Source organism: Lycium ferocissimum, chromosome 2, assembly GCF_029784015.1.
Source record: "Lycium ferocissimum isolate CSIRO_LF1 chromosome 2, AGI_CSIRO_Lferr_CH_V1, whole genome shotgun sequence".
Lineage (NCBI taxonomy): Eukaryota > Viridiplantae > Streptophyta > Magnoliopsida > Solanales > Solanaceae > Lycium > Lycium ferocissimum.
The window spans coordinates 43,788,497-43,811,151 of NC_081343.1; the positions used below are offsets into that span (position 1 = coordinate 43,788,497).

The 22,655-nt window shown below is 34.4% G+C and overlaps 2 protein-coding genes across 2 annotated transcripts; both read right to left on the reverse strand.

Moving 5' to 3' along the window:
* Positions 1–1,533: 1,533 nt before the first annotated feature.
* On the reverse strand, positions 1,534–10,301 carry LOC132038834 (GTP-binding protein ERG). Its single transcript, XM_059429387.1, has 8 exons — positions 9,626–10,301; positions 7,747–7,836; positions 6,619–6,764; positions 3,602–3,760; positions 3,425–3,495; positions 2,748–2,851; positions 2,480–2,619; positions 1,534–1,946 (listed from the first exon to the last, which is right to left on the reverse strand). Exons 1-8 carry the CDS (start codon positions 10,139–10,141, stop codon positions 1,859–1,861), a joined length of 1,314 nt encoding a protein of 437 aa, XP_059285370.1. The 5' UTR covers positions 10,142–10,301; the 3' UTR covers positions 1,534–1,858.
* Positions 10,302–13,122: 2,821 nt separating this feature from the next.
* Positions 13,123–22,572, reverse strand: LOC132038850 (enhancer of polycomb-like protein 1). Its single transcript, XM_059429388.1, has 12 exons — positions 22,309–22,572; positions 21,594–21,723; positions 21,418–21,520; positions 20,195–20,318; positions 17,761–17,826; positions 16,912–16,950; positions 16,040–16,120; positions 15,872–15,919; positions 15,156–15,206; positions 14,924–14,992; positions 14,126–14,368; positions 13,123–13,962 (listed from the first exon to the last, which is right to left on the reverse strand). The coding sequence occupies exons 1-12, from the start codon at positions 22,456–22,458 to the stop codon at positions 13,714–13,716; spliced, it is 1,353 nt and encodes a 450-aa protein (XP_059285371.1). The 5' UTR covers positions 22,459–22,572; the 3' UTR covers positions 13,123–13,713.
* Between the last annotated feature and the right edge of the window lie 83 nt (positions 22,573–22,655).

Below are 22,655 nucleotides of genomic sequence, written 5' to 3' on the forward strand. Positions count from 1 at the left end.
CCTACACATAACTTGTCCACTTTTGACTTTTCACGTTCTTTAAGAATTAATAAATGAAGTATATATTTTATCATAATATCCATATTTATTGGTGTATAGTCTCAATAGCCTCGTAAAATGATTTGAAAATGAGTAATTAATGTGAAGTGTAAAATAAGAAGAAGAAAAAATTTCTTTTTCTTGATATGTTAACGTGATAAGTAAAAGTGAAGGAGGGAGTGACTTTTATCCCGTTTTCCTTCTTTGTCAATATTCTACTTATTTTACTCTCTTTTTTATAGCTACGATTATTGTTTCTTCACATTTATAAAATGTATTACTTTATAGTTTCATTTTAGAATTAAAATTTGGTGGCTTACGATATAACATATATCTTTCTAATTTTGATTTCTTTATAACAATTTATTTTATCTATAATTGTTAATATAAAAATTATAATATATTTTTTAATTAATTTTAATAAAAACATTCTATTAGTTTTGCTTTTAAAAAATCCAATATATACAACAATGGTTCTTATGTTTGGATCTGAACAGTTAGTTAATTGAAATGGATATCAACCTATCGGTATACATATAAGATATTAAAGAATTTAAAAGAAAAAATCTAGAATCAAAATATTAATTTTCCCTCATATTCTTACTAATTTTCTTTTTCACAATGAACAACTTTCATTGTTATGACAACTCCGACTTCTTTCCATCTCAAAGACTTAATTCCATCATATGAGTTTTTTAAACTATTTTTTAAGTCCCAAACCATTGACTCTTTCCATCTCGAAAGACTTAATTCCATCATATGTTTTTCCACTTAGTTTTTGCCGTTAAACTTAAGTGGTCAATTAAATTGTGTCGACTCATTTTAATTTTAATTGTAAATTCACTAATTTGTAAATTGGTAGATTTTGACCATTAAAAATTGGGGCTTTTGGGGTTTGGATATATGGTTTTGGTTTTGCTGCGATATATAATAACAATTAGAATGTTTTTTAAATGGAACGAGGGTATGTTCAAAATACAAACAAAGTTTGTACATAAAATACATTTTGTATATTGCTATATATAAAACAATTAGAATGTTTTTTAAAGTTATTTTAATCAATACAAAGTTTAAAGTGAATAGACATACTAAACCCGTACATCGCACGGGCATGTATTGCAAGTACCAATACAAATGTACAATATGACTATTTTTAGCACTACTATGTAAATGTTACCATGTGGCAAGAATTTTCACCTTGTCAGAACAGAAAGAGTTGTAGCTGTATAACCAGAAAGTCACGGGTTTAAGCCGTGAAAATGAGCTTTTGCAAAAGTACAAGGTAGGACTGCATACAATACATGCAAGTGGTCTGACCTTTTCACAAATCACGTATGTTGCCAAAACTTAATGCACCCAACTACCCTTTACCACGTAAGCATCACCATGTTTGGATGGTAACTAATTTGATTAGGTGCAAATCTAAATATGGGAACACTTGCAAGGTTTTAAAATATATTGTAAGAACACAAAGTAGATAGCTTAGATGAGAAATTGAACAATTGAAGGTTCAAATATATTAATGCAATAGAACCAACAGGACACCCAATCTTACTCTAGTGGAAAGAGCATTGTACACTTAATCCAACATGAATACAAACAATGTCTAGAATTTTGACCTTAAATTATAGAAAAGAATATGAATGTATTCACATGAAAGGGAAATTAAACTTCTCTTCCATATTTTGTATCAGAACATAATTTTACATTATGATATGCTTTAGTAGATTATCGTGTCAAGTGACATTTGCTTTGGTAAAGGGACAAAACTGGAGCACCTCAATATATACATGCAAAACAACGACATAGTTCTTTGATCTCATGATTTCACTCTAACCATAAGGACTAGATGGACGGTTCTCTTGAATATCGTTCTTAACTCTTCATTTGCCTCGATGCCTATTGTCCTGCACAAAAACAACAGATATAAAATGTTATACTATGGCAACTTTGCCCGAGCTAAGATCATTCATGTCAAACAGCACTTTGCCGAAGAAAATATATAAGCTCCAAATTATAATTGCTTTTTTAAGAATTATAAATACTACTTTTAGATGCGAATGTAGAAGGGAACAGTCTTGTTCATGTTCATACACCAGTAGATAAGAAAAAATCGTGGTCGGGAAGGCTAGAGTAGCCAAAGCCATTGGAATTTTGATTATATACATTGGAAAAATCCGATTACACGGAGAAAGAAAAGCTTTTATCTAGGGTGATGGTTCAAGTACATAAATTAGCTCGGTCCCATCCTCCTCTACAGGCATTAAAACTAATCTCATTTTCAGAGTTTTCATGGACAAGATATCAAGAAGAAATTTTATGAACCAATTTTGTTCTTCACTTTGGCTCAGATATTAAGCTAAGAAGTTACTCACATCTACTTCATGTTCTTCTAGTATTAATAAAAAGGTTGGGTAAAGTTCAATGGAAAGAACATTACCCTATTTTGGAACCTTTCTTTCCTACGAGAATCTTGCGTTGGCTTATCTTGTGTGTGATCAAATGCTGTTCAATTCTTAGGGAACCATCACGTAGCTCCTTCCAGTCCATCAGGCGATGGTCAATGCCATATGGGATTTCCTATATAGACAAATTAGCAGGTCATCTTCATGCTTATCAACTGCATTAATGTAATATAAAAGGTACTTTGTCCCCTGCTGGTTAAAGAATGCACATCCTCAAAGTGCACAAACAAGACAGTGGAATACCTGATGTATGTAATGTAGCAACTTTTCCCTGACAACTTCCATTGAAATATTCTTCATAACTTCTTCACTCATGATCAATGGATCTTCATCCCATGGTCGTTTCACTGCCTAAGCACAACAACAAACACGGTATACGAGTTAAGCCCTTAAACTTAGTACATAGATTACAAAACTAAGCATCCAGTTTCATCGTTAAAAGGGGATGAGTCCTTCAAAGAGAGGTCAAAGCAAGAAATAATTAACTAGAAGAACCTCTTAACTCCACACATGTATAATAACGTATATGAGAGAAAACACAGCAACACATCCCTATGCACTCTCTTTAGAGAGTAGTGCCTGCAGTTAATAGGGAAGAAAATGGGATGCGGGAATTATAGTTTTTGGTTCAAACAACACTCTAACAATAATAATTTTTGGCTCAAACTACGCTAACAATTATAGTTTTTGGCTCAAACTACACTAACAATTATAGTTTTTGGCTCAAACTACACTCTCCATGACAGAAATAAGGCAGAACCACCTTTTAGGAGCTAAAAGATCCCAAGGTAGATAGAATAACTTAGCAGTCGCCAAAAAAAGAGGTAGGTGGTATCACTAATAAGGTATGACTTAAACGTAGCACGCAGAAGGGTAAAAACACCACACACACCCACACACACAGAGCCTCAGACGTAAACATGCCTGCTCCGTCAAGTATTTCGTTAGATCTTTCACTCCAGCTCCCTTTAGTCCTGATATCGTAAAGCACCTAATAAAGGAGAAATCAAGAATGCAAACAAGATAATGAGCACTAATCTCAATTAAATCAAATAATGGATAATACAATACCATATTATGAGAAAGTAAAAGATTACCTCTCGTATCCAGGAAGGTCTTTGAATTCCTCAGCAACTTTCAACAAGTCTTTCTTTTTCTCGATTAGGTCAACTTTATTGATACACAGTAAACGTTTCTGCTTTGGATTAGCCTCCGAACCCATTCTCTCAATCAACCTCACCACTCTGGAATCGGGCCTATATATTTGTAGAGTAGAACATTATAAAAGATCTGTTTCAGAATTAGACTAAAGAAATCATGCATGCAAAATTCTGATGAATCTACAGTGCTATAGATGCATTTTAAATGTGCAACCTTAATTCTTCTCTAAATATTTTTTTCTCGATAATTTCAACTTCATTTTGAACATGGAAACCTATATCTATCTTCACTGCACAAAGCTACTGAAGGCAGAGGAGTAGGGGAACTACTGATCTGTGGCTACAAAAATGTCGGCAAAAACATTGTGCAGATGCTGGAGGGGAAATCGAACCCAGGTCTGCGCACTAAAGGATCATTTGTGCACCCTGTATCAACCAGTGCAGCTAACCGACCTTTGTGAATGAGGGTGCCAATCAAAATATATACATATATTTTTCCCGAGGTTACCGGGGGCATGTGACCCCTCTACTCTAGGGGTAGGTACGCTTCTGACTGAAGGTGATCCAGGATTTCAGGCACAACAAATTCCAAAGCCTTCCATTTGGGCTAAAGGACCCAGAATTTCAGTTCACACCAAAAACTCAATATTTGGAGCTCTGCTAGCATGTATACATATACGAAGCTATGAAAACCTGACACTTCCCGTGTTAAAATCTAAAGAGCATAATTTGTTAACCCTAGATTGGAATTTGCAAATGAAAAACTAAATTTTCAAAAATAAAAGGAAAAGAGGATTACATAGACATAAATGCTATTCCTACTTGAGAAATTAGTGACATACATTTGGAAATACCACAACACCGTCGACTACATAAAAGAAAGGAAACCTACTCTATCTGCCACATATTGTACAAGTAATTAATCATCTTGGGAAGTCCTGACATTTCTATCTCAGCAATGACCTTGGAAGGCCCTCATATGCCTATCCCAAGTGGAAGCCTGCTCTATTAAAGGGAGAAAATTATCAAGGCTTAACACGCAATTTGAACCATGTTTTTGTATAGGGAGACAAGCTTACACTTGAACAAAAACCAAAATACCAGTTGGTCAAAATGGGCCCAGAAGTCAAATTTGACAGGAATTTTAATTGGACCACGAGATTACTTCAAATATCATCTTGATCATAAAGATGAATCTTGGATAAATAAACCTCTACCAGCATATAAGGAACTTCATCCAAGTCAAGTTTCACGTCGGAGTTCGTCAGTTGACTTTCAAAAAGCTAAAAGTGACAAATTCACTTCGAAATGGTCCGTTGACCCTCAAAAAGCCTAAAGTGACAAAAGATTTGGGATGGAGGAAGTGGTTTTCTTTCATCAGCCGTGGAAATATGGTTGTCACCTCATTGATATATTTCAAGCTGATCTTCTCTTCTGGAACTCTAACCTCACCTCTATGAAGCACAACTTTCTACCTCAAAAAAATTCCAGAGGAATATTATCCACACCATCACCTTTTCACCTCAACAATCACAAGTAGAGCTGTTGAAGTAGTTTATTTTATATTTTTAACGATGGTGTGCGAGCTAACTTCAATGCACTCGACTAATTAACCTGGTACCTGCTACCTGCCCCAGTAAAAGTACCACGTCACTCTTCCAGCTGAAAGATCAACTAGAGTTGTTTATGTTGTTGGAATTTGAACCTTGGTCTACCAGGAGCTTTCCTGGTTTACTGACCACTATGTCATACCCCTGGGTGCATGTAGAGCTGTTCAAGCAGTTTTACTTCTAAGAATATAGAATCTCCAGCCTCAGTCAAGGACTTACAGTGTCACAGTGTCATTAAACAAACTAACTACATTTTGTTAAACACCCATGCTATTAGTAAACCTCAACCTTCCCTTGAAATTACCTGTATCTGCGAGAAATTTCTTTAGAAGATGTACTCCAGTAATATGTACACCCTCTGTCCCATTTTATGTGACAAATTTTCTGTTTTAGTCTGTCTCAAAAGGAATACTATATTTAGAATTAATTTAACTTTAATTTCTTCATTTTACCCTTGATGACATGATTTTATAGCCAAACAAATGTCAATGCCATGTTTTACACCACAAGTTTCAAAAACCTTCCTTTTTTAGACTTCGTGTTCAGTCGACCACCATCACATAAAATGGGACAGAGGGAGTATATGTTATAATTTCATATTAGTAAATCCTTCTGAATGATTTAAGAAATGCTTTTAGATGGAAATCCACAATTACAAATCTTTGCACGCAACTCCAAATTGCCATTTTTTTCCTTGATAAGTACTCCTAAATGTTTGTGTTTCATTAATAAGCATCTTATTTACAGAGCAAGAGAAATCGAGAGGACAAAAGCCCATCCATTGAAGCATGCCACAGAAGATGTGCACCATCATCAAGAAATTCTACTCCCTCCACCCTATATAATGTGACAAAATTTAGCTATGCACCAAATTTGAAATGTTAAAATGAATTGTACCTTGTATTGGTGTTGGTGAATGCAATACTATGCAGAGGACTATTTGCTTAATAATTGTTAAAAAAAAGTGATTGAAAAATGACATGGGCTAGTATAACAACCAGACCAAACTCCAAAGACAAAAGCAAATAACAGCATGCAGGATTAGGGTAAGAGTACTAGTATTGAACAGCATCTCCATGTTACTAAACATATGGAGAACAAAATCTACCTTCTTCTGTGAACTCAGCCTAACGATGAAAATCTGAAAATTAAACAAACATATCCAGATTAAGCAATTAAAGCACATTTTACCATATTTTCTTTTTTCCTATATTAGTAACTTACATATCACAGGTAATTATACATAAAAGTTTTGCATATATAATATCATGAGATGGAGCACATAGTTATAGCAATAAAATACAGAAATGGACTTTTGGAGTCAAGGCAAGAAGAAAAACTAACTTGGTAAGATGCCTATGAGCATCAAATATGACAATGAGTACATCATATAAATCAATAGACCTCCATGCACTTTCAATACGTGCTTTCACATCCTTGTGGGGAAATCCACTTTTCTTTAGCATAAGCCCGGGAGTGTCAAAGAAACACTGCATAAAGAATCCATTAAATATATAGCAGCTTTGTTCTCATATATTTCAGACACAAAGTATACTTCTACCTGCAAGATTAGCTCATAAGGTTTGACATTTTTTGCTAGTAGTCATTCTTTGCAGTTTGCTTCATTTATCTTTTGCGAAAGGTTTCCCTTAAAATAAATAAAAGTTATTCCAGTGTTACATTTAAAAAAAAAAAAATTGAAAAGGTAAAATAAATAAAAGGTTCACTTGCTAAGATGTTTGATGTAAGAGTACATATTCCCCTTTTCAAAAAGAATGATGGGTGACATCAAACTTGTGCCAGCTTAATCAAACTTAGGATATTTATGAATCCTAAGAAAGCGAGATTGTAATCTTAATCCAAGAAAGAAAGAAAAAAATTGATCAGTTAGCCGGTGAATTTTATGTATGGTTCCTGAACTTTACCCTTTATACCAGTAAAGTCACAAAACTATATGTTTGTCACATTTAAGTAACAACACTTAATCCACTATTATAGTAAAATCACAAAACTGTTTTTTGTCACATTAAACTGAATTATGTGTGAATTTCTCAGAAATAGAAATGACTGGAAGGTCAAATTTCCGGCACCTATCAATCATTTTTTTTGTGGGGGGGGGGGGGGGGGGGGGGGGGTTATTAAGATGTTTTTGAATTGTCTTTTGTTCCATAAAATATGGGTAGTCAAAATCTTTACTTGGTGAATTTTTTATTTTCTATCATTTGTATCTCTTGAGCAGGAAATTTGACATTTTTCTGAGTAATTGATACATAGTTCAGTTGCTTTAAAATGTGACAAAAATAGTTTTTTAACTGGTATAGTTGGCAAAGTTCATTTGTATAGTAGGAGATTAGAATTCATTTTAGCAAATAGATGCAGCTCAAGCAGTAAAAAACTGATGAAAATGAAATGGAGGTCAACAATCAGAGAAGAGAAAGGAAACTGCAACCTAGTAATTCTAAGTACACTCACGATTTGTGTTTTTCCTTTAGTCATCACACCTAAGACTTCATGGGTAGTGGTATTCGTCTTCCGTGATACAGCAGAAACTTTGGTGCCAACCTACAGAAACAGAAAAAGGTCAGACAAAGGTTAAAGACTACTGCAGGGATTAGTTGCCAATAATAAAATAATGACATTTTGTTTGGGGTAAAATGAGAGTTGTTACAGTTCATAGGGTATACTCTATAGACAATACAACAGAAACAACTACATCTCAATTTCATACTCGTTGAGGTTATCAATATGAATCCTCTAAAAGTGGGGAGAGGGGGGACTAATGGTTTGTTCAAAATTTATATTTAGCAAGATACAAGCTAAAAATACTTGAGCATTTCATTGCACTAATGAGCATTAACCACCAATATTGGCAAATTAGTCATCACTATACTCATAGAACAACAACAATAAAGCATGGAAAATTATCAAGAGGGTCATCGAACCATGTACTTGAAAAACTAAATTGTTTGTTCAAAACTTCATACTTAAGCATAAGATTGCCCTAATCACCAAATTAAAAGTACTTAAGCATAAGATTGCCCTAATCACCAGCAACCACCGATATCCTCATTCAACTGGAAAGCTTCATGCTTTATCTAGCTTTCGTTGGATTTCTTTCTTCTTTGAGTTAGCGTGGCTCTCATTGAAGTAGGGAAAGCGGGATAAGAGCTCTAAGTTTGCATCTTCATCTTCTATTAGAGGGGCAGTGGGTCCAATCAATTTGAAGGAGAACTAGCCCACCAGCCTTTCTGGGGGAGCAGTGGGTTTAGCAATTTATCATCTTCATCTATCGCATTTCATCTATTTTTAGCTAATATTGGCAATTAGTCATCAGTATACTCATTTAACAATTTACCAAGAATCGAACCATGTATTTAAATAACTTAATTGTTTGTTCGAAATTTCATACTTAGCAACAAAACAAACTAAAATTACTTAAGCATAGCATTGCCCTAATCACCAGTAACCGCTAATATCCTCATTCAACAGGAAAGCTTCATGCTCTATCTAGCTTTGGTTGGGTTTCTTTGTTCTTTGAATTAGCTTGGCTCTCACTGAAATAGGGAAAGCAGGATGAAAGCTCTAAGTTTGCATCTTCATCTGTAGGTTTAGCAATTCCTAATCTTCATCTACTCATGTAAACAACAATAACAAACTAAAAGTACTTAAGCATATCATTGCCATAATCACCATTCACTAGTAACCACCAATATCCTCATTCAACAGGAAGGCTTCATGCTTTTTCTAGCTTTGGTTGGGTTTCTTTCTTCTTTGAGTTAGCTTGGCTATCCACTGAAGTAGGGAAAGCAGGATGAGAGCTCTAAGTTTGCATCTTCATCTTCTATTAGAGGGGCCCACCAACCTTTCTGGAGGATCAGTAGGTTTAGCAATTTTTAATCTTTATCTATCACATTTCATCAATTAAGCTAATATTGGCAATTAGTCATCAGTATACTCTTCTTTTCCTTTTTTTTTTTTTTTTTTTTTTTTTTTTTTGGTGGGGGGTGAGGAATCATGATGCACTCATGTAAGTAAAAATAACAAGAGTTAAATGGTCAAAAACACACCTAAACTATCACTTCATCGCGAGTTTCATACCTCAACTATCCATTATTCCCTTTACCAACCTAAACTAACACTCCCTTTATATTAAAACGCAGCTCGATGCTAAGTTGGCTAAATATTTAAAACCAATCGACAACAGGCGCGTAAGGCCAACTCACCATCGAGGTATGGAACAATGGATAGTTTAGGTACAAAACTCGTAAAAAGGTGATAGTTTAGGTGTGTTTTTGACCATTAACTCAAATAACAATAAAGCATGTAAATTTATGGAAAAGAGACATCCAACCATGTAATTAGTCAATGAAGATTTGCCAGCATTAGGAGCACCAATAATTCCAACACTCAATGACATTTGATCTTCTTCCTTCACAACCATATCCTCTTTATCTTCCTCCCCCTCTTCATCAGGCCGATCGAGCGCAGCTTCAAGAAGTGTCCTAGCCAATATAGCAGCTCTCCTTCTCTTCTCTTCTTCTTTAATCAAGATTCTTGAACTCCTCTTAATCTCTAAAGGGTCTTCACCAAACACTTTAGTTTTCACTCTTTCCCTATATTTCTCATCCCAAGTTGAGCTGTTTACACTGTTTTCTGAGTTAACAACGTTGTTTAATCCTAACTCCACATCATATTGTGAACTATCAAAGACTGAGGATGACGTGTCATCTTCTTCAGAGGTTGTGGGGTTGTCTTCTTGAGGTTGGGCTGAGTAAAAACGAAGAAAAATGGTTGAATTGAAATGGGGTTTTCTTGGATTTGAAGATAGTGATGAGTTCAATGTCCTTAAAACTCTTAAAGCTTTCATATCAAGATTTCAACTTTGAGCTTATGGTAAAATCCAAAATGCAAACTTTAATTGTTTTGTTCAAAATTTGATTTGATTTATTTATTTCTGTAGAGAAGGAGATGGTGAGGGTGTGGGGGTGTTAGAACTGTAAAATGGACAAAGGGGTTTTGAGGGTTTATGGAAGAGAAAGGATAAATATGGGGATTTGTTTGTCATTTTGGAATTGTTTGAATATGGGCTCATGAGTTTGTAAATGGTCCAGTAGTACATGTGGACTAAAATAAGCCCAACACTGGATATGCTTAGGGGCCATTTGCACTTTTGTGCTGGTCTTTAGTATTTGGGGAACTTTCATAAATATAAGATATATAAGAGTTAATTATACAGTCAAATCTCTCTATAATAATATGGTTGGATTCAAAAAATTTTAATTTATTATAGAGAATGGTTGTTATAAACCTATAACAGCATTGACATTTAAATAATATTTCGTTGTTATAGGGCAAAAAGATGCATAAAATTTAATTTTCATTTTTAATTGTCAAATTCTAAGCTTAATCACATTTTGTATAACGAACTAAAATCGTTTAATGATGAAAATATATATATTCATATGATATTTTTTGTCATAAATAGTGTATTAAATGATCAAATATTTGGTCAAAATTTCCACTCTTATTATTGGTAATCATAGATATTCTATTTTTATAAAGATGGTTAATTATTATATTATCAAAAAAAGAAGATAGCTATTATATGGGGGGTAATTTTACAAATAGCGTACTGCTATAAAGTTGGTTGTTGCTGTTATAGGTGAAATGTTGTTATAGAGAAGTAAAATATAACATAAAAAATCGGTTCCGAAAAATCTTAGCTGTAATAGAGAGATGTTGTTATATGCAGGTGCCGCTATAGAGAGGTCTGACTGTATAATCTACAACTAATTTAGATATTAAAAATTGTGCAACTTAAATCTAAAAATAAGGAGATTATTGCTATATATAAAAATCTAAAAATAAGGAGGTTACCTATATTAGTGATACCATAACTAAATGCATATAAAAACACAATAAATGCTTACCTAAAAAAGCTCCAGCACAATCTACTACTCCTTCCGGATCAAAAAAAATGTCCACTTAGCCTTTTTTTCTTGGGTCAAAAAAAGTGTTCACTTATCAAATCAATAAAGAATTAACCTTGTTTTTTTAAAAAAATTGGCCCTATTAAGTGTTATATGATCAAATCTCAATGTCTATTTAATTAGGAGTAGTTTAGTCAAATTACCTATTTTTGTCTAGGAGTTAGTGTTTTCTTAAAGGTTGTTCAAATGGCTAAGTGGACTCTTTTTTGTATCCGGGGGGAGTAGCAAGCTAATTCAAGAATTTTAACCCAAAAAATAAAGCTAATTCATGAACAAGTATATTATTGTAGTATCTGTTATATAGATTATTCTATCTATATATCGTATATTGTTACCATATATGTTATTATAGAGTACAATTGGTTCGCACGTAGAGTAATATATTCGTATATTAGGTATATAATATACATACTTAGATATACTAATTTCTACTATTATATTCACAGATATTTTGTTATCATATTTTCAGTTAAATTTGCCAATTTGATTATACCATATACTTTTTAGGTATATTTTCATGTACTTTTGTTATACAATATACCATATATTTTCGTGTAGTTTTCTTAATATTAATATTAATATATTCAAATAATTTCTTTTAGTGACAAAAAAATAATTGCATCAGTCATCAAGTGAAAATTAAAAAAAAATAAAAAGAATAAAGAGGAGGAAACAAAAGAAAAAAAATCTTTTTAAAACGGTAGATGGAATATGGAAAATTACATTATCTCATGTCCTTTTCATAGATTTTTTTTTTTTTTTTTTTTTTTTTGGGGAGCATGGGATGATTTTGAAATAAAGAGAAAGTAAAAAGTGGATATGTATTAATGGTAGTAACTCCTAAAATTAAGTATTATTGATTTATTAGGAATGTAAGAAGTTGTATTTTTGTAATTAAGAAGTTTAAATTTTTAAATTTTGAATAAGTTGTATTTATGTAATTTTTTGAAAGTAGTTGTAATCTTTTTAATTACCATTTGAAAAATTTGTATTTGTGTGACTTTTCCTTAATATTTCTCCTCATAACAAATAACTTTTTCGTGGACATATAAGTTAATATTTCCGCATCATAATTCCCACAAGTTATGCCCTTGCCCTCAAAGAACTTATGTGCCGTTAGGCATAAGTTGGATTGCTAAATGGCAAACATTAAAGGACAAGATGTGCAATTTCTTCTGGATTTTTTTCAACATGGCAGCGGCTTCAATGGCATGTTCTTAATTTGTTTTAGAAAATACCGGCCAGCTTGCACACATCTGTGAAAGTTGATATGGAGAAGTTCTCTAGATAACACCCAAAAAGTAGAAGACTTTATCTCGCCACTAGGTCTTTGCAGTAATTGAATCAATTGGTTTTCAACATGAAAGCGTAAGAAGTCAATGAGTATATTTCTTAGTTTGTTTGATTTAAAAGCTATATACTCCTTGAGTGATCGATAGTGATGTAGTATCATGAGGAGACGGGTGAAAAGAATTTCGAGGAGTGAAATAGAATATGTCCTTAGCTATTCTAAAAATGGAAAGTTCAACAATTGTAGAACAAATTCCCAAGTTCATGTACCAAAATAGAACTTCACACAACCTTCACTTTTACATGGAGTATGTTAATGTTATCACTTATTTGTTTGAGATGGAGTATGTTAATGTTATCACTTACTTGTTTTGACTTATTATTTTCATCTTACAAACACTTAAAACCCGAGCAACTTCCCTATCTTAACAGTCAAAAGCCTTACATATCTAAATGACTAAATTGGATGACCAGAAAACGAGAATCCATTATCGGTGTAACAGTATTCTTATGGCTTTGCTTGGTCTAAGCTACAAACACAAAGATTCATTTGCTCTTTACTCAGTCGTGCCTTTGAAATATCACTTTTCCAATAGGACTTCATTTTACACAATAAACATTATAACATCCCGTAATAAAGTAAAACTGGAAAATTGCAAGATACGAAAATAAACAGACCTAATTAAGAATGAATCGCTAAACCTGGCCAACTTCATCCTTCATTTACAACAGAAGACATGCATTATCTACGTGGGCATGTACTTAAAATAGACCTCATCAACAACATTCTACAAAGACAGGGACGAAGATACTTTTTCCTCTTTTTCTACACCTGTCGTAACTTGGAAATAGTGTACAATTGGGCAGAGAGATGCTTTCATTTCTTAACTTGGAAATAAATGGTACACCCTGCACCTGCAAAAAAGAAAAGGGCAGGCCACCACGGCAAAACGATGCTTTAAGCATTCTACGGCACCTGCCTTCAGCACTTTTGTTAAATATTTCCGTGCCTCTTCAAAGTCCAAAACTGAGTCTTGGTTCTTCGATTGTCACTGGCTCAAAATTTTCCCTTCTATCTTTAGCATCATCCTTGCAAATATCATACGCATATACAACTTTTAAGGGGATAGAGACACAAGCTCATGAAATGCTGAATATTTCATTGATGTGCAGAATGCCGGGCCTTCGGTGGAACATATAAAGTATCACCGCACTCAATTGGTGTATGGCTAAGTGGGTTCCATCTATCAAACACGATGCGGCCACCTCGCCCCATCCTTCCACGAAAGCTAAATGTGCGGGCAGGTAGGCCATTTGGTGTTGGAGAACCTGGAGGTATAATGCCTGCAGCAGACAATTTGGCTGGGTCCAGAGGTTTCGTGAACAGCAGTGGTGGCTCGTTTGGATCCTACATAACCCAATTTACGCAGTCTCATCTTCAGTTTATTTTTAACAAGTGAATTAAGTTCAAGTAGCTTTCAACTCACATGCAAAGTAATACGAACACAACATATGAAAATATGGGTGATAAAGTAAATATAAGGAAGCAACTTTAGGGAGTAAGTAAGCACCAATTTATGGAGCCATCCATGCGGCACATGTCTTCGCTTGAACTCTCGCCTCATGATTCTAGGAGAAGCTGTCACCAGCTTCGTGTCGGGGAAGGTTATGTGTTGTGTCACATGCCTATCATGTGGACGGCCAATAGAAGGATCATCAGAGTCGGCAAATTCGTCCTCACTTGAACCAACCTTACTTGGGAAGGAAGGAAATTCAGGCAGAGCCAAGGTATCCTCAAGAAGCTCAGTTTCATTCTGGAATCCAATAAGGTTACATTTATTAAGTCAAAGTAACATTCAAAATGAATAACCTCAAAACATAAGGCCCTGAGGAGGATGTCCAGTGACATCTGCTACTTGGAAAAGGTCTAACGATATCGTAATATCACTAAGCAGGATATATATATATAAGGAAAATCTGCCTCCACATTTAAGTGTTCTATTGCAGTAAGAGCAATTTCCACTCCAACCTACTAGTTTTTCCTTTTCTTTAAGGAAAAAAAAAACTACTGCCACTCTGTTCGGCAAACCAACTTTTAACAGGCAGCTGAATTTCTTTTCAGTACCACAGTTAGAAATTTATCCGGAGCTGCGTTTAAGATTCTAGGAAAACCTCAATTTTGCCAAACTTAAAATGCAATCATAATAAAACCGAAAGCAGATACTCTCAATCTATTTCCAGTCGAGACAGAACAAGAGAGAGAATAGAAATTTATGAAATGATACTCCCATTACTGCTAGTAGGTATCATAGGGTAAATATCATGAAAAAACAAAGAAGATAGACTAGATAGTAACCCTCTCCACATACCTTGTGTTTCATTTGAAGTCTCTGGAGACTAATCTCACTCTCAATAAACTCTCGCTTCTTCTCCTCTCTCTGCACACAACAAGATCAGGGAAAATGAATGCCGACTGTGCAGATCGTAAGGAATCAAGTTGTATGGGTCTGTAACTTGTTCGTGAAGTCCAGTATCCTATTCATTCCACAATTGTCACAACACACCAAATATATACATTAGCAGTTATTAAGAAATACAAACCTTGATGAGAGCCTCAAGAATGATCTTTGCTTGGTCGAGGTTGCGCCTAACCTGGATAATGTGAGATGATATAAATAAATTTCTTATGGGAAAAAGACCAAATCACATTTACCATCAACTCGTCTATAGTCATAGAAGATTTACTAATGCAGTCTATCCCTCTAACCAAGTATAAAGGCAATAAGCCACAGAAAAATCATGTAGGAAACAGCTGTTAGTTTCTTAGATCCTTATTCTTAGGTATCAAACAACCAACAAATCACTGTAATTCTACATATGAAAAGTTCACCGTGCGAACAAGAGAGACTGATACAATACAATTCTCAAAGTAGAAATGCTGTGAGCACTGGACATGGTAAGAAGGCAGTACGCGATTAAATAGTAACCATCATCTAAAAAAGATGTCTAGATTCATTAACGGGAAAAGAGAGATTGAAGTACAAAATTGCAATAACTTGGCATTGTTTCAGCGATTCATGCCGGACCTAATGCAATGCTGTTAGATTGGAATGAAGGAAATGAGGGGTGGTATCGTCTGGTGGCAAAGAAGCTTATGACTCTGGGTGCAGCCGGACTGGGATGATGATAAGCAAGATATCACATGAAACCTCGGCCAATACACAGAGAACTGTCAAGATAGACAATCATAGGTAGAACAGTATTTCATTTAAGAGGACAGATAAAGAAATATGAGCTAAATTAGTCCTTGGTTTCACCTGGCGAAGCTTTTCAAATGACTGTGCGTTGTTTTCCCTCCTTTGCATCTGTTAAAGAAGAAAAGAAGCCACAAATTCTCCATTAACACAAAACAAAAATCCATGAGAATTATATTGCCAACCAGAAATTTGACACAACAAGATTGGTACAGTCATAGAATGGCATACCCTTCTTGTATGAAGTCTGTGGGCCTTCTCCCTTGGCCTAAATACATTATATGGATTCGTGTCATTAACTGGTGGAGGCGGCTGAAAACATGACAGCAAAGAAGTAGTTAGTAGATAATCAACAGCAGTAAATACAGTCACATTAAACTAAAAGAACATCAAATCTTCATTATTCCAATATATACAGATCTTCATTGGCAATAATACAGATAAGATTTGCACTATTTTTCTTTAGGTATGGAAAACATAGTAATCATTTATCACCCCCAAAGCAGAATTTAAGAATTGGTGCTGAAAGTACCAGTCAGACAGGGAGGCAGATCCAAAAGTATTTCGGGAGACATAATAAAGAAGCAGACAAGACTCAGTTCACTCTAAAGGATAACCAATTGATGAGGTTAACTAAGGAAATAAGATTGTGTCAAGTACTATGTAGTAACTGATTAAAAAATGAACATTGGGCCTAACTCAAACTCAAACTCAAAATCTAGCTCAAGAGGTAAGGATTTCCCAAGACCATATAAGGAGACAAATTGCCTCCTATCGGCCGATGTAGGACAATTCAACACCCCCTGCACGCCCAGACAAGATAATGTGGGGGCCCCACATCGGGTAAAATAAGAATTGGCTGGGTCTGGCTTGATACCATGTTGAAGTGTGTGACCATTAAGCTTTTAGATGAGATGATTCCGCACTTCAACATGGTACCAAAGCAGGCATAACTCCTAGATTCAACTGCCATCCAATATCAAAAAGAATCAGGCTCGCATGTGAGAGAGCATGTTGAAGACATAATTAAATAAATAAAGTGTTAGTGCAACATTAATTCAAAATCACTTTATGAGTTTACAAATTCAGAAAGTTGAACTGACCTGCAAACGCCGAAGAGAAGGCTTCTGCCACCGCTCCCGCTGATAGAAAAGAAACAGAGGTTCTCAATAAAAAGAGAAGGATGCATGAGGATTCATCTTTAAAGACCACATATAAATGGACTCCATTAATTCTGATAAGAAGCAAACACCAACGGCCCAATAGTCAAGCATTTGGAGCTTTCATGTTGAATACTATACATCAGATCAATCAGTGTGATACTGAATTACCAATCAAATCTAGAACATACAAGTTGGAGGATAAAGTTTTTCATGTTTTGCATTGCATAAACATTTGTTGACATGCAAGGGGATGCTTTTAGCACATACTCAAATCAATTTCCAATTAATCTCATTATCTATGGAAAAAACACACCTATCAGCCTATGGAAGGCATTTTTGCCTTCTTTTTTTTTTTTTTTGATAAGGAGGGAGGCCTTTTTGCCTTGTATTCTGAATAAGTTAGTTTTTTTCTTAAATTGGAAAGCAGTTTGAGGAGGGGTTATGAGCCATTCTACTAAATTTGCCCCATAAAAGGTTACATTTAGGCTTTAGCACCTATAGAAGGAAGCTGCTAACATTAAGATGACTTTAAATCCTAAAAGAAAGGTAATCTGTAAGGGAATCACAGGCAAACAGGCTTATTAAGTAGAATACGAGCTTTGTGATTATACCAGTATCGTGAAAGCGAATTTACAGATTTTGGTGGACGCAAACAAACAAGTATGTTCCAATATATCTTGTTGAACGTCTTGAAATGGAACCCGCTAATAGTGTGTTAGCCATATTCTTCTTTGGATGAACATGTGTGTTCACCAATTTATACAACCGTAAGTGGTGAGAAATACATACCTTATCCTTCCAGTAATTATAAATAGACTGGAATACTCCATATTTAATGGATAAAGATTGCAAGGCCTGAATTTAAATCAAAAAAAGGAAAACAAAAGATGAATAATTAGGTAAACTAGACCTCACTACATTCAGAGAAGCAAAATGATCTCAGAAAGTAAAAAAATCATAACAGCTAAAATCTCACTCCATAGTAATTTAAAAAAAAAAAAAAAAAAAAAGATTGTGTAAGAGTTTTTTGTTGAAAAAGATCATGTACGAGTTATGTTGTTGAAACTGAAGAAACGAACATAGTTTCCAATGTCAGCAACAAGCATGAAGAATCCATATATCTTATTATTGCAGAACTTGAGCAAATTCAGTGAGCTATCAATTATTGAACATCCAAGAAGTTTTTCTATTTCTATTGAACAGGTAAATATATACCAAAGCATGATATTGGTCACACTAACCAGATCTGCAGTACCAAAAAGTTTTAACAAGTAGGAGCCAATATTTTTAATCACATTCAAGGAGACTGATCAGCATGTTTCGACTACAGTGATCCAAATGCAATCAAACGCTAGCCTTAAATCCATGATGATTCCCAACTTTCTTAAATTGACATAATATGTGTTGCTTTGCACAGGTCGTTAATGCATAGACGACAACAAATATCAATTATCATAAATTTCACAAGAAATAAATACACCAAATATAGAAAAGAGTCCATGTAACTGTTACACATAAGAAATCAAACTCTTGAACTCAATAAAATCTTCCTTTGATGTCAAAAAATCCTGGTATATATCTACTAATCTCAGTGCGATAGCAAAGAGCAAGAAATGGCTCTAGTTTTTGGGATAATGATGGAAGATTTTTTAGCTTTTAAGTAGCTTGCAACCAGGGGCGGAGCTAGGGTGGCGGAAGGGGGCAAGCACCTTCGCCAGAAAATTACATTGTATATATAAGGTCAAATTTGATATTTACGTGTATATATTCCAAAATGAACCCCCTTGAAATAACTCAGAAGCTTGGCCCAGTGGTTAACGGGGTTCAAATTCCCCCAAGGTCGCGGGATCAATTCTCAGTGACTGCAGCATTTTTCCTTTTTCTAGTTTGGCCATTGTCGACAGCATTTTCCAGATTTCTTTTCAGCTATTAAAGTACCATTTTTCAGATTTCTTTCCATCAATAGAAGTAAGGGTTGTTACTTGTTGCTATTATCCAGCTTTCTTTTATGCTTAACTAATATTAATGATAGTAAAGCATTTTTTTATTTGCTTGAACACATCAAATTTAACTGTAATTTTATTTCACTTCACAGTATTCCCAATAACAAAAGTCCATAAAATAAAAGGAAATGAGCCATGTGATTAGTAAATAGTTTTTTGAATAACATAAAAAAAAAAAAAAAAACCACAACCATACAGTACATAATGATATTTATCTTTATCTTTTTAAAAAATATTTTTATTCAATTCAAATTAAATTCAATAACTAACAACATGTAATTCAAAAACTTTATCTATCAATTTAAATTCATAGTTATTATATAGCCTACTAATATTATCCTAAAATCGTAATATGTCTTTTTATTAGCTTCTCGCTTACTTAATTAATCAACTTTAAATAGAGAGCACCTTTCGATTCAACAGAATACTTTAGACATCCCAAACGTAGATATAATTTCATAAATATTCAAAATTATTTTATATTCTACAGTTAGGTTTAGAACTCAGTTTCGAAAGAGAGGACAAAGTTGTGAGTTTTTTTTCCTTTTTAATTTTGGGTGTTCCCCACAAATTTAATGAGCTTTATGTGAAGGCTATAGATATTTATGGAAAGTTTGAAGATTTTAATGAAAAATTATGTGCTTTCACCAATGATATGAAAGTTCCTTTTTCTGAAGAGCAATCTTACACTCCCTCCTTTCCTTTTTAAGTGATTTTCTAGCCTTTTAAATGGGTTTTAAAATAAGCAATCTTTAAGAAATCAAGAAGGTATTAAAAAAAAAAAAAAATCCAGAATTGCCCTTATTTAAAAAACACAGGAATTTTTTTAAAAAGGCTCGATGAAGCAGGCAAAAGTAGGAAGAAATATTAAAAGGGAGATGAAAAGGCGAGTTAAAGTTTGGCGGGTTAAGGTTAGTCTTGCCCTTCGCCACCCCGCCCCGTTTATCAGCATGCAATCTTTTCATACTTATTTTATATTTTGAACCCCCTTGATAAAAATCCTGCCTCCGCCACTGCTTGCAACAGTTACAAATTACTATAAGAGTTAGCTAAAATTACATGAATTCTCCAGTAGGTCCACATATAACTACACATATGGAGTTCTTAATAGAGCAAACAAGATCAAAATTTCAAAGTAGACTCTTCAAATAACAATGCAACACGAAAGACAATGGCAAACCTGCAAAATCAACAGACTAACAAGAAGAACTACTTTTTACCTCAACAGCAGCATCAAAACTTAGAAGCACAGGAACTGGCGAGCCAAGCGTATTTACTATAACTCCTGCTCTTTCTCGGGCCTTGTGATCTAAAACTTCAAGTTTGAACAAAATCGTCTCCAACCTATATCAGGAAACAATAGTGATTTGTCACCTATGGGCAATAAGCAAAACTCAAGTCTTGAATTAGGCTTTTTGTATTCCTTATATTAAAAAACACATATTGTGTTGAAGGGGAAAGAACTGAACGAAATGCATAGAGCATAGACAAACTACACTCAGCATCAGAAACCTGAAACCCAATACAGAATAAAGATGAACTAATTAAGGAACTGAAAGTAGCTTGAAGAAATGAAAAGGCAGGGCCAGTGAGTCGGAGAGCCACAAACATTGTAGCCCTAAGAAGAAAACTAATGTCCAGTACTTGGCTTACGGTATGGGAAGGATATATTAGAATGAAAGTAAGGGGTTGTCTGGTTTGTGGGATAGAACAACCCGCGGAAAAAATGGGATCATTTTATCTCTTTTTTGGTTGAACTTTCATTCCGGGATTAGCAATCCCGGGATTATTTATACCACAATTGTGGGATTATTTTTCTACCACACTCAATGTTCATTAATAATCTCAGGATAAAACACCAAAATGATTAAGATGCCCTTTTCCAAAACTCTGCTCGAGTCCTTTAGGAAAAGTCAAGGTTAAAATTGAAAGTAAAAGTTTATCCCAATTTATCTAGTTTAAAACCAAACACACGTACTGTATTATACCCTTGATCTTAGCCAAAAGGCCGAGAAAGGTATCCCATATCTAGTTAAAAGAACCAAAGATGTACCAATAAAAGCATATCCACTAAATAATACCACCATCATTATTCCCCACATTATAATCCATGTATAACTTGTTCACCAACCAAACGACCCCTAAGTGTATATGGTTCTAGGATGAAAGGTAATGTCACACAACTTTTGCAAATTCAACACAAAGGAAGTAGTGTCTTCCATATGGCAACCAACATGTCACAACAGGACTAACAAACAAAAAGATTGAAATCCATCAGCTATCAATGGAAGGTCAAGTAAGGTCTAAGAAGAGCCCCTATTGAAACAAAAATAAAGGATGAACCAACCATAAGGAAGAAACAGAGAACAATTGTCTCAAAGAAAGTTGTGTATGTGGGTGTGTGTGTAAATGTCGCACACAGAAGCATGGTTTAGGATTTTACGTTTCAGCCGCAAGAACCTTTCTTTCTCTGTTGAATTCTTTGAGCCAATCTTCGTCCTCATTGTCAAGATCATACTCAACGAATTCTCCAATCTCAGCCCGAGCTACAGTAAATTTAACAAAATTCAGAACTTACTGCACATATGATGATTCGAACATACCCCCCACTTCACATACCTCCTCTAGCATGTATATATGATGTCGGCTGAGCAAAAGTTCGCGAATAATCTCTTTCATATGTATCCACAACAACATACTCAGGAGTAGGTATTTCGGGAGCCAACTTCTTGCTAGAAGTTTGTGGTACCTAAAAAGGAAATTATTTTACAACATAATAAGCTCAGTACAGACAGAATTCACCAGCACAGCCATACCGAAATCTCATTCTTAATGTGTGTCATGATTAAGACCAAGTACATTATGAAAATTTTGATGGTCTAACCTTCAAAGGCAAACTTAGGACAGTTAACTTGAAACGAAGGGATTAAAATATAAAATGATACTCCCTCCGTTTCAATTTGTTTGTCTTACTTCTCTTTTTAGTCCGTTTAAAAAAGAATTGTCTCTTTCCTTTTTTGGCAACTCATTAGTTCCAACTTTCCACATGGCATGTTTAAGACCACACAATTAAGAGGCATTTTGATACATTTTACATATCTTTAGTTTAATACCACAAGATTCAAAAGTCTTCTTTTTTTGATAACCAAGATTCAAAAGACTTCTTTATTTTCTTAAACTCCGTGCCAAGTCAAAACCAGACAAACAAATTGAAATGGAGGGAGTAGTAAGAGTTGGTTAAAATGAATATATAATTATGAACAATGCATGCATACAAGTTTATCATAGATAGTCCATGCAATACATTAAAGCATAATACATTAAGCTCAAAAACCTCATTTTCCGTAGCTTCAGCAGCGAGACGAAGAATAAGGTTTCGGGTATTAGTCTGGGAATCATCATCCTCAAAATCCTTGATAGACTTTAAAATTGGCAACTTCTTGTGAATATCAAGAGGACGCGGTCTAAATGAGAGTCTACTCATTATCAACTCAGCTCATTCCCCCCACACACAATTCACTCTTTTCTACTCTTTATCAACTTTCAGCTAAGCTTCCAACCTCCCACACTGCATTAACTCACACAAAAACAAAAAACCAAAAGTACAAACTCATCAATATTGAGCAAAATAAAGGGAAATTTTCAAAAATATACAGCCCAACATGAAATATTACGCCACGT

Excerpts from the sequence above, each read along its gene's own strand:
- LOC132038850 (XM_059429388.1), bottom strand. The coding sequence starts at position 22,458 with ATGAGTAGACTCTCATTTAGACCGCGTCCTCTTGATATTCACAAGAAG. Across the intron at positions 16,951-17,760 it reads ATAATTACTGGAAGGATAAG|CGGGAGCGGTGGCAGAAGCC; the intron begins GTATGTATTTCT and ends CTTTTCTATCAG. Across the intron at positions 15,207-15,871 it reads CATTTGAAAAGCTTCGCCAG|GTTAGGCGCAACCTCGACCA; the intron begins GTGAAACCAAGG and ends CACATTATCCAG.
- LOC132038834 (XM_059429387.1), bottom strand. The coding sequence starts at position 10,141 with ATGAAAGCTTTAAGAGTTTTAAGGACATTGAACTCATCACTATCTTCA. Across the intron at positions 3,761-6,618 it reads GCTCATAGGCATCTTACCAA|GCCCGATTCCAGAGTGGTGA; the intron begins GTTAGTTTTTCT and ends ACAAATATATAG. Across the intron at positions 1,947-2,479 it reads AAGAAAGGTTCCAAAATAGG|GACAATAGGCATCGAGGCAA; the intron begins GTAATGTTCTTT and ends GTTTTTGTGCAG.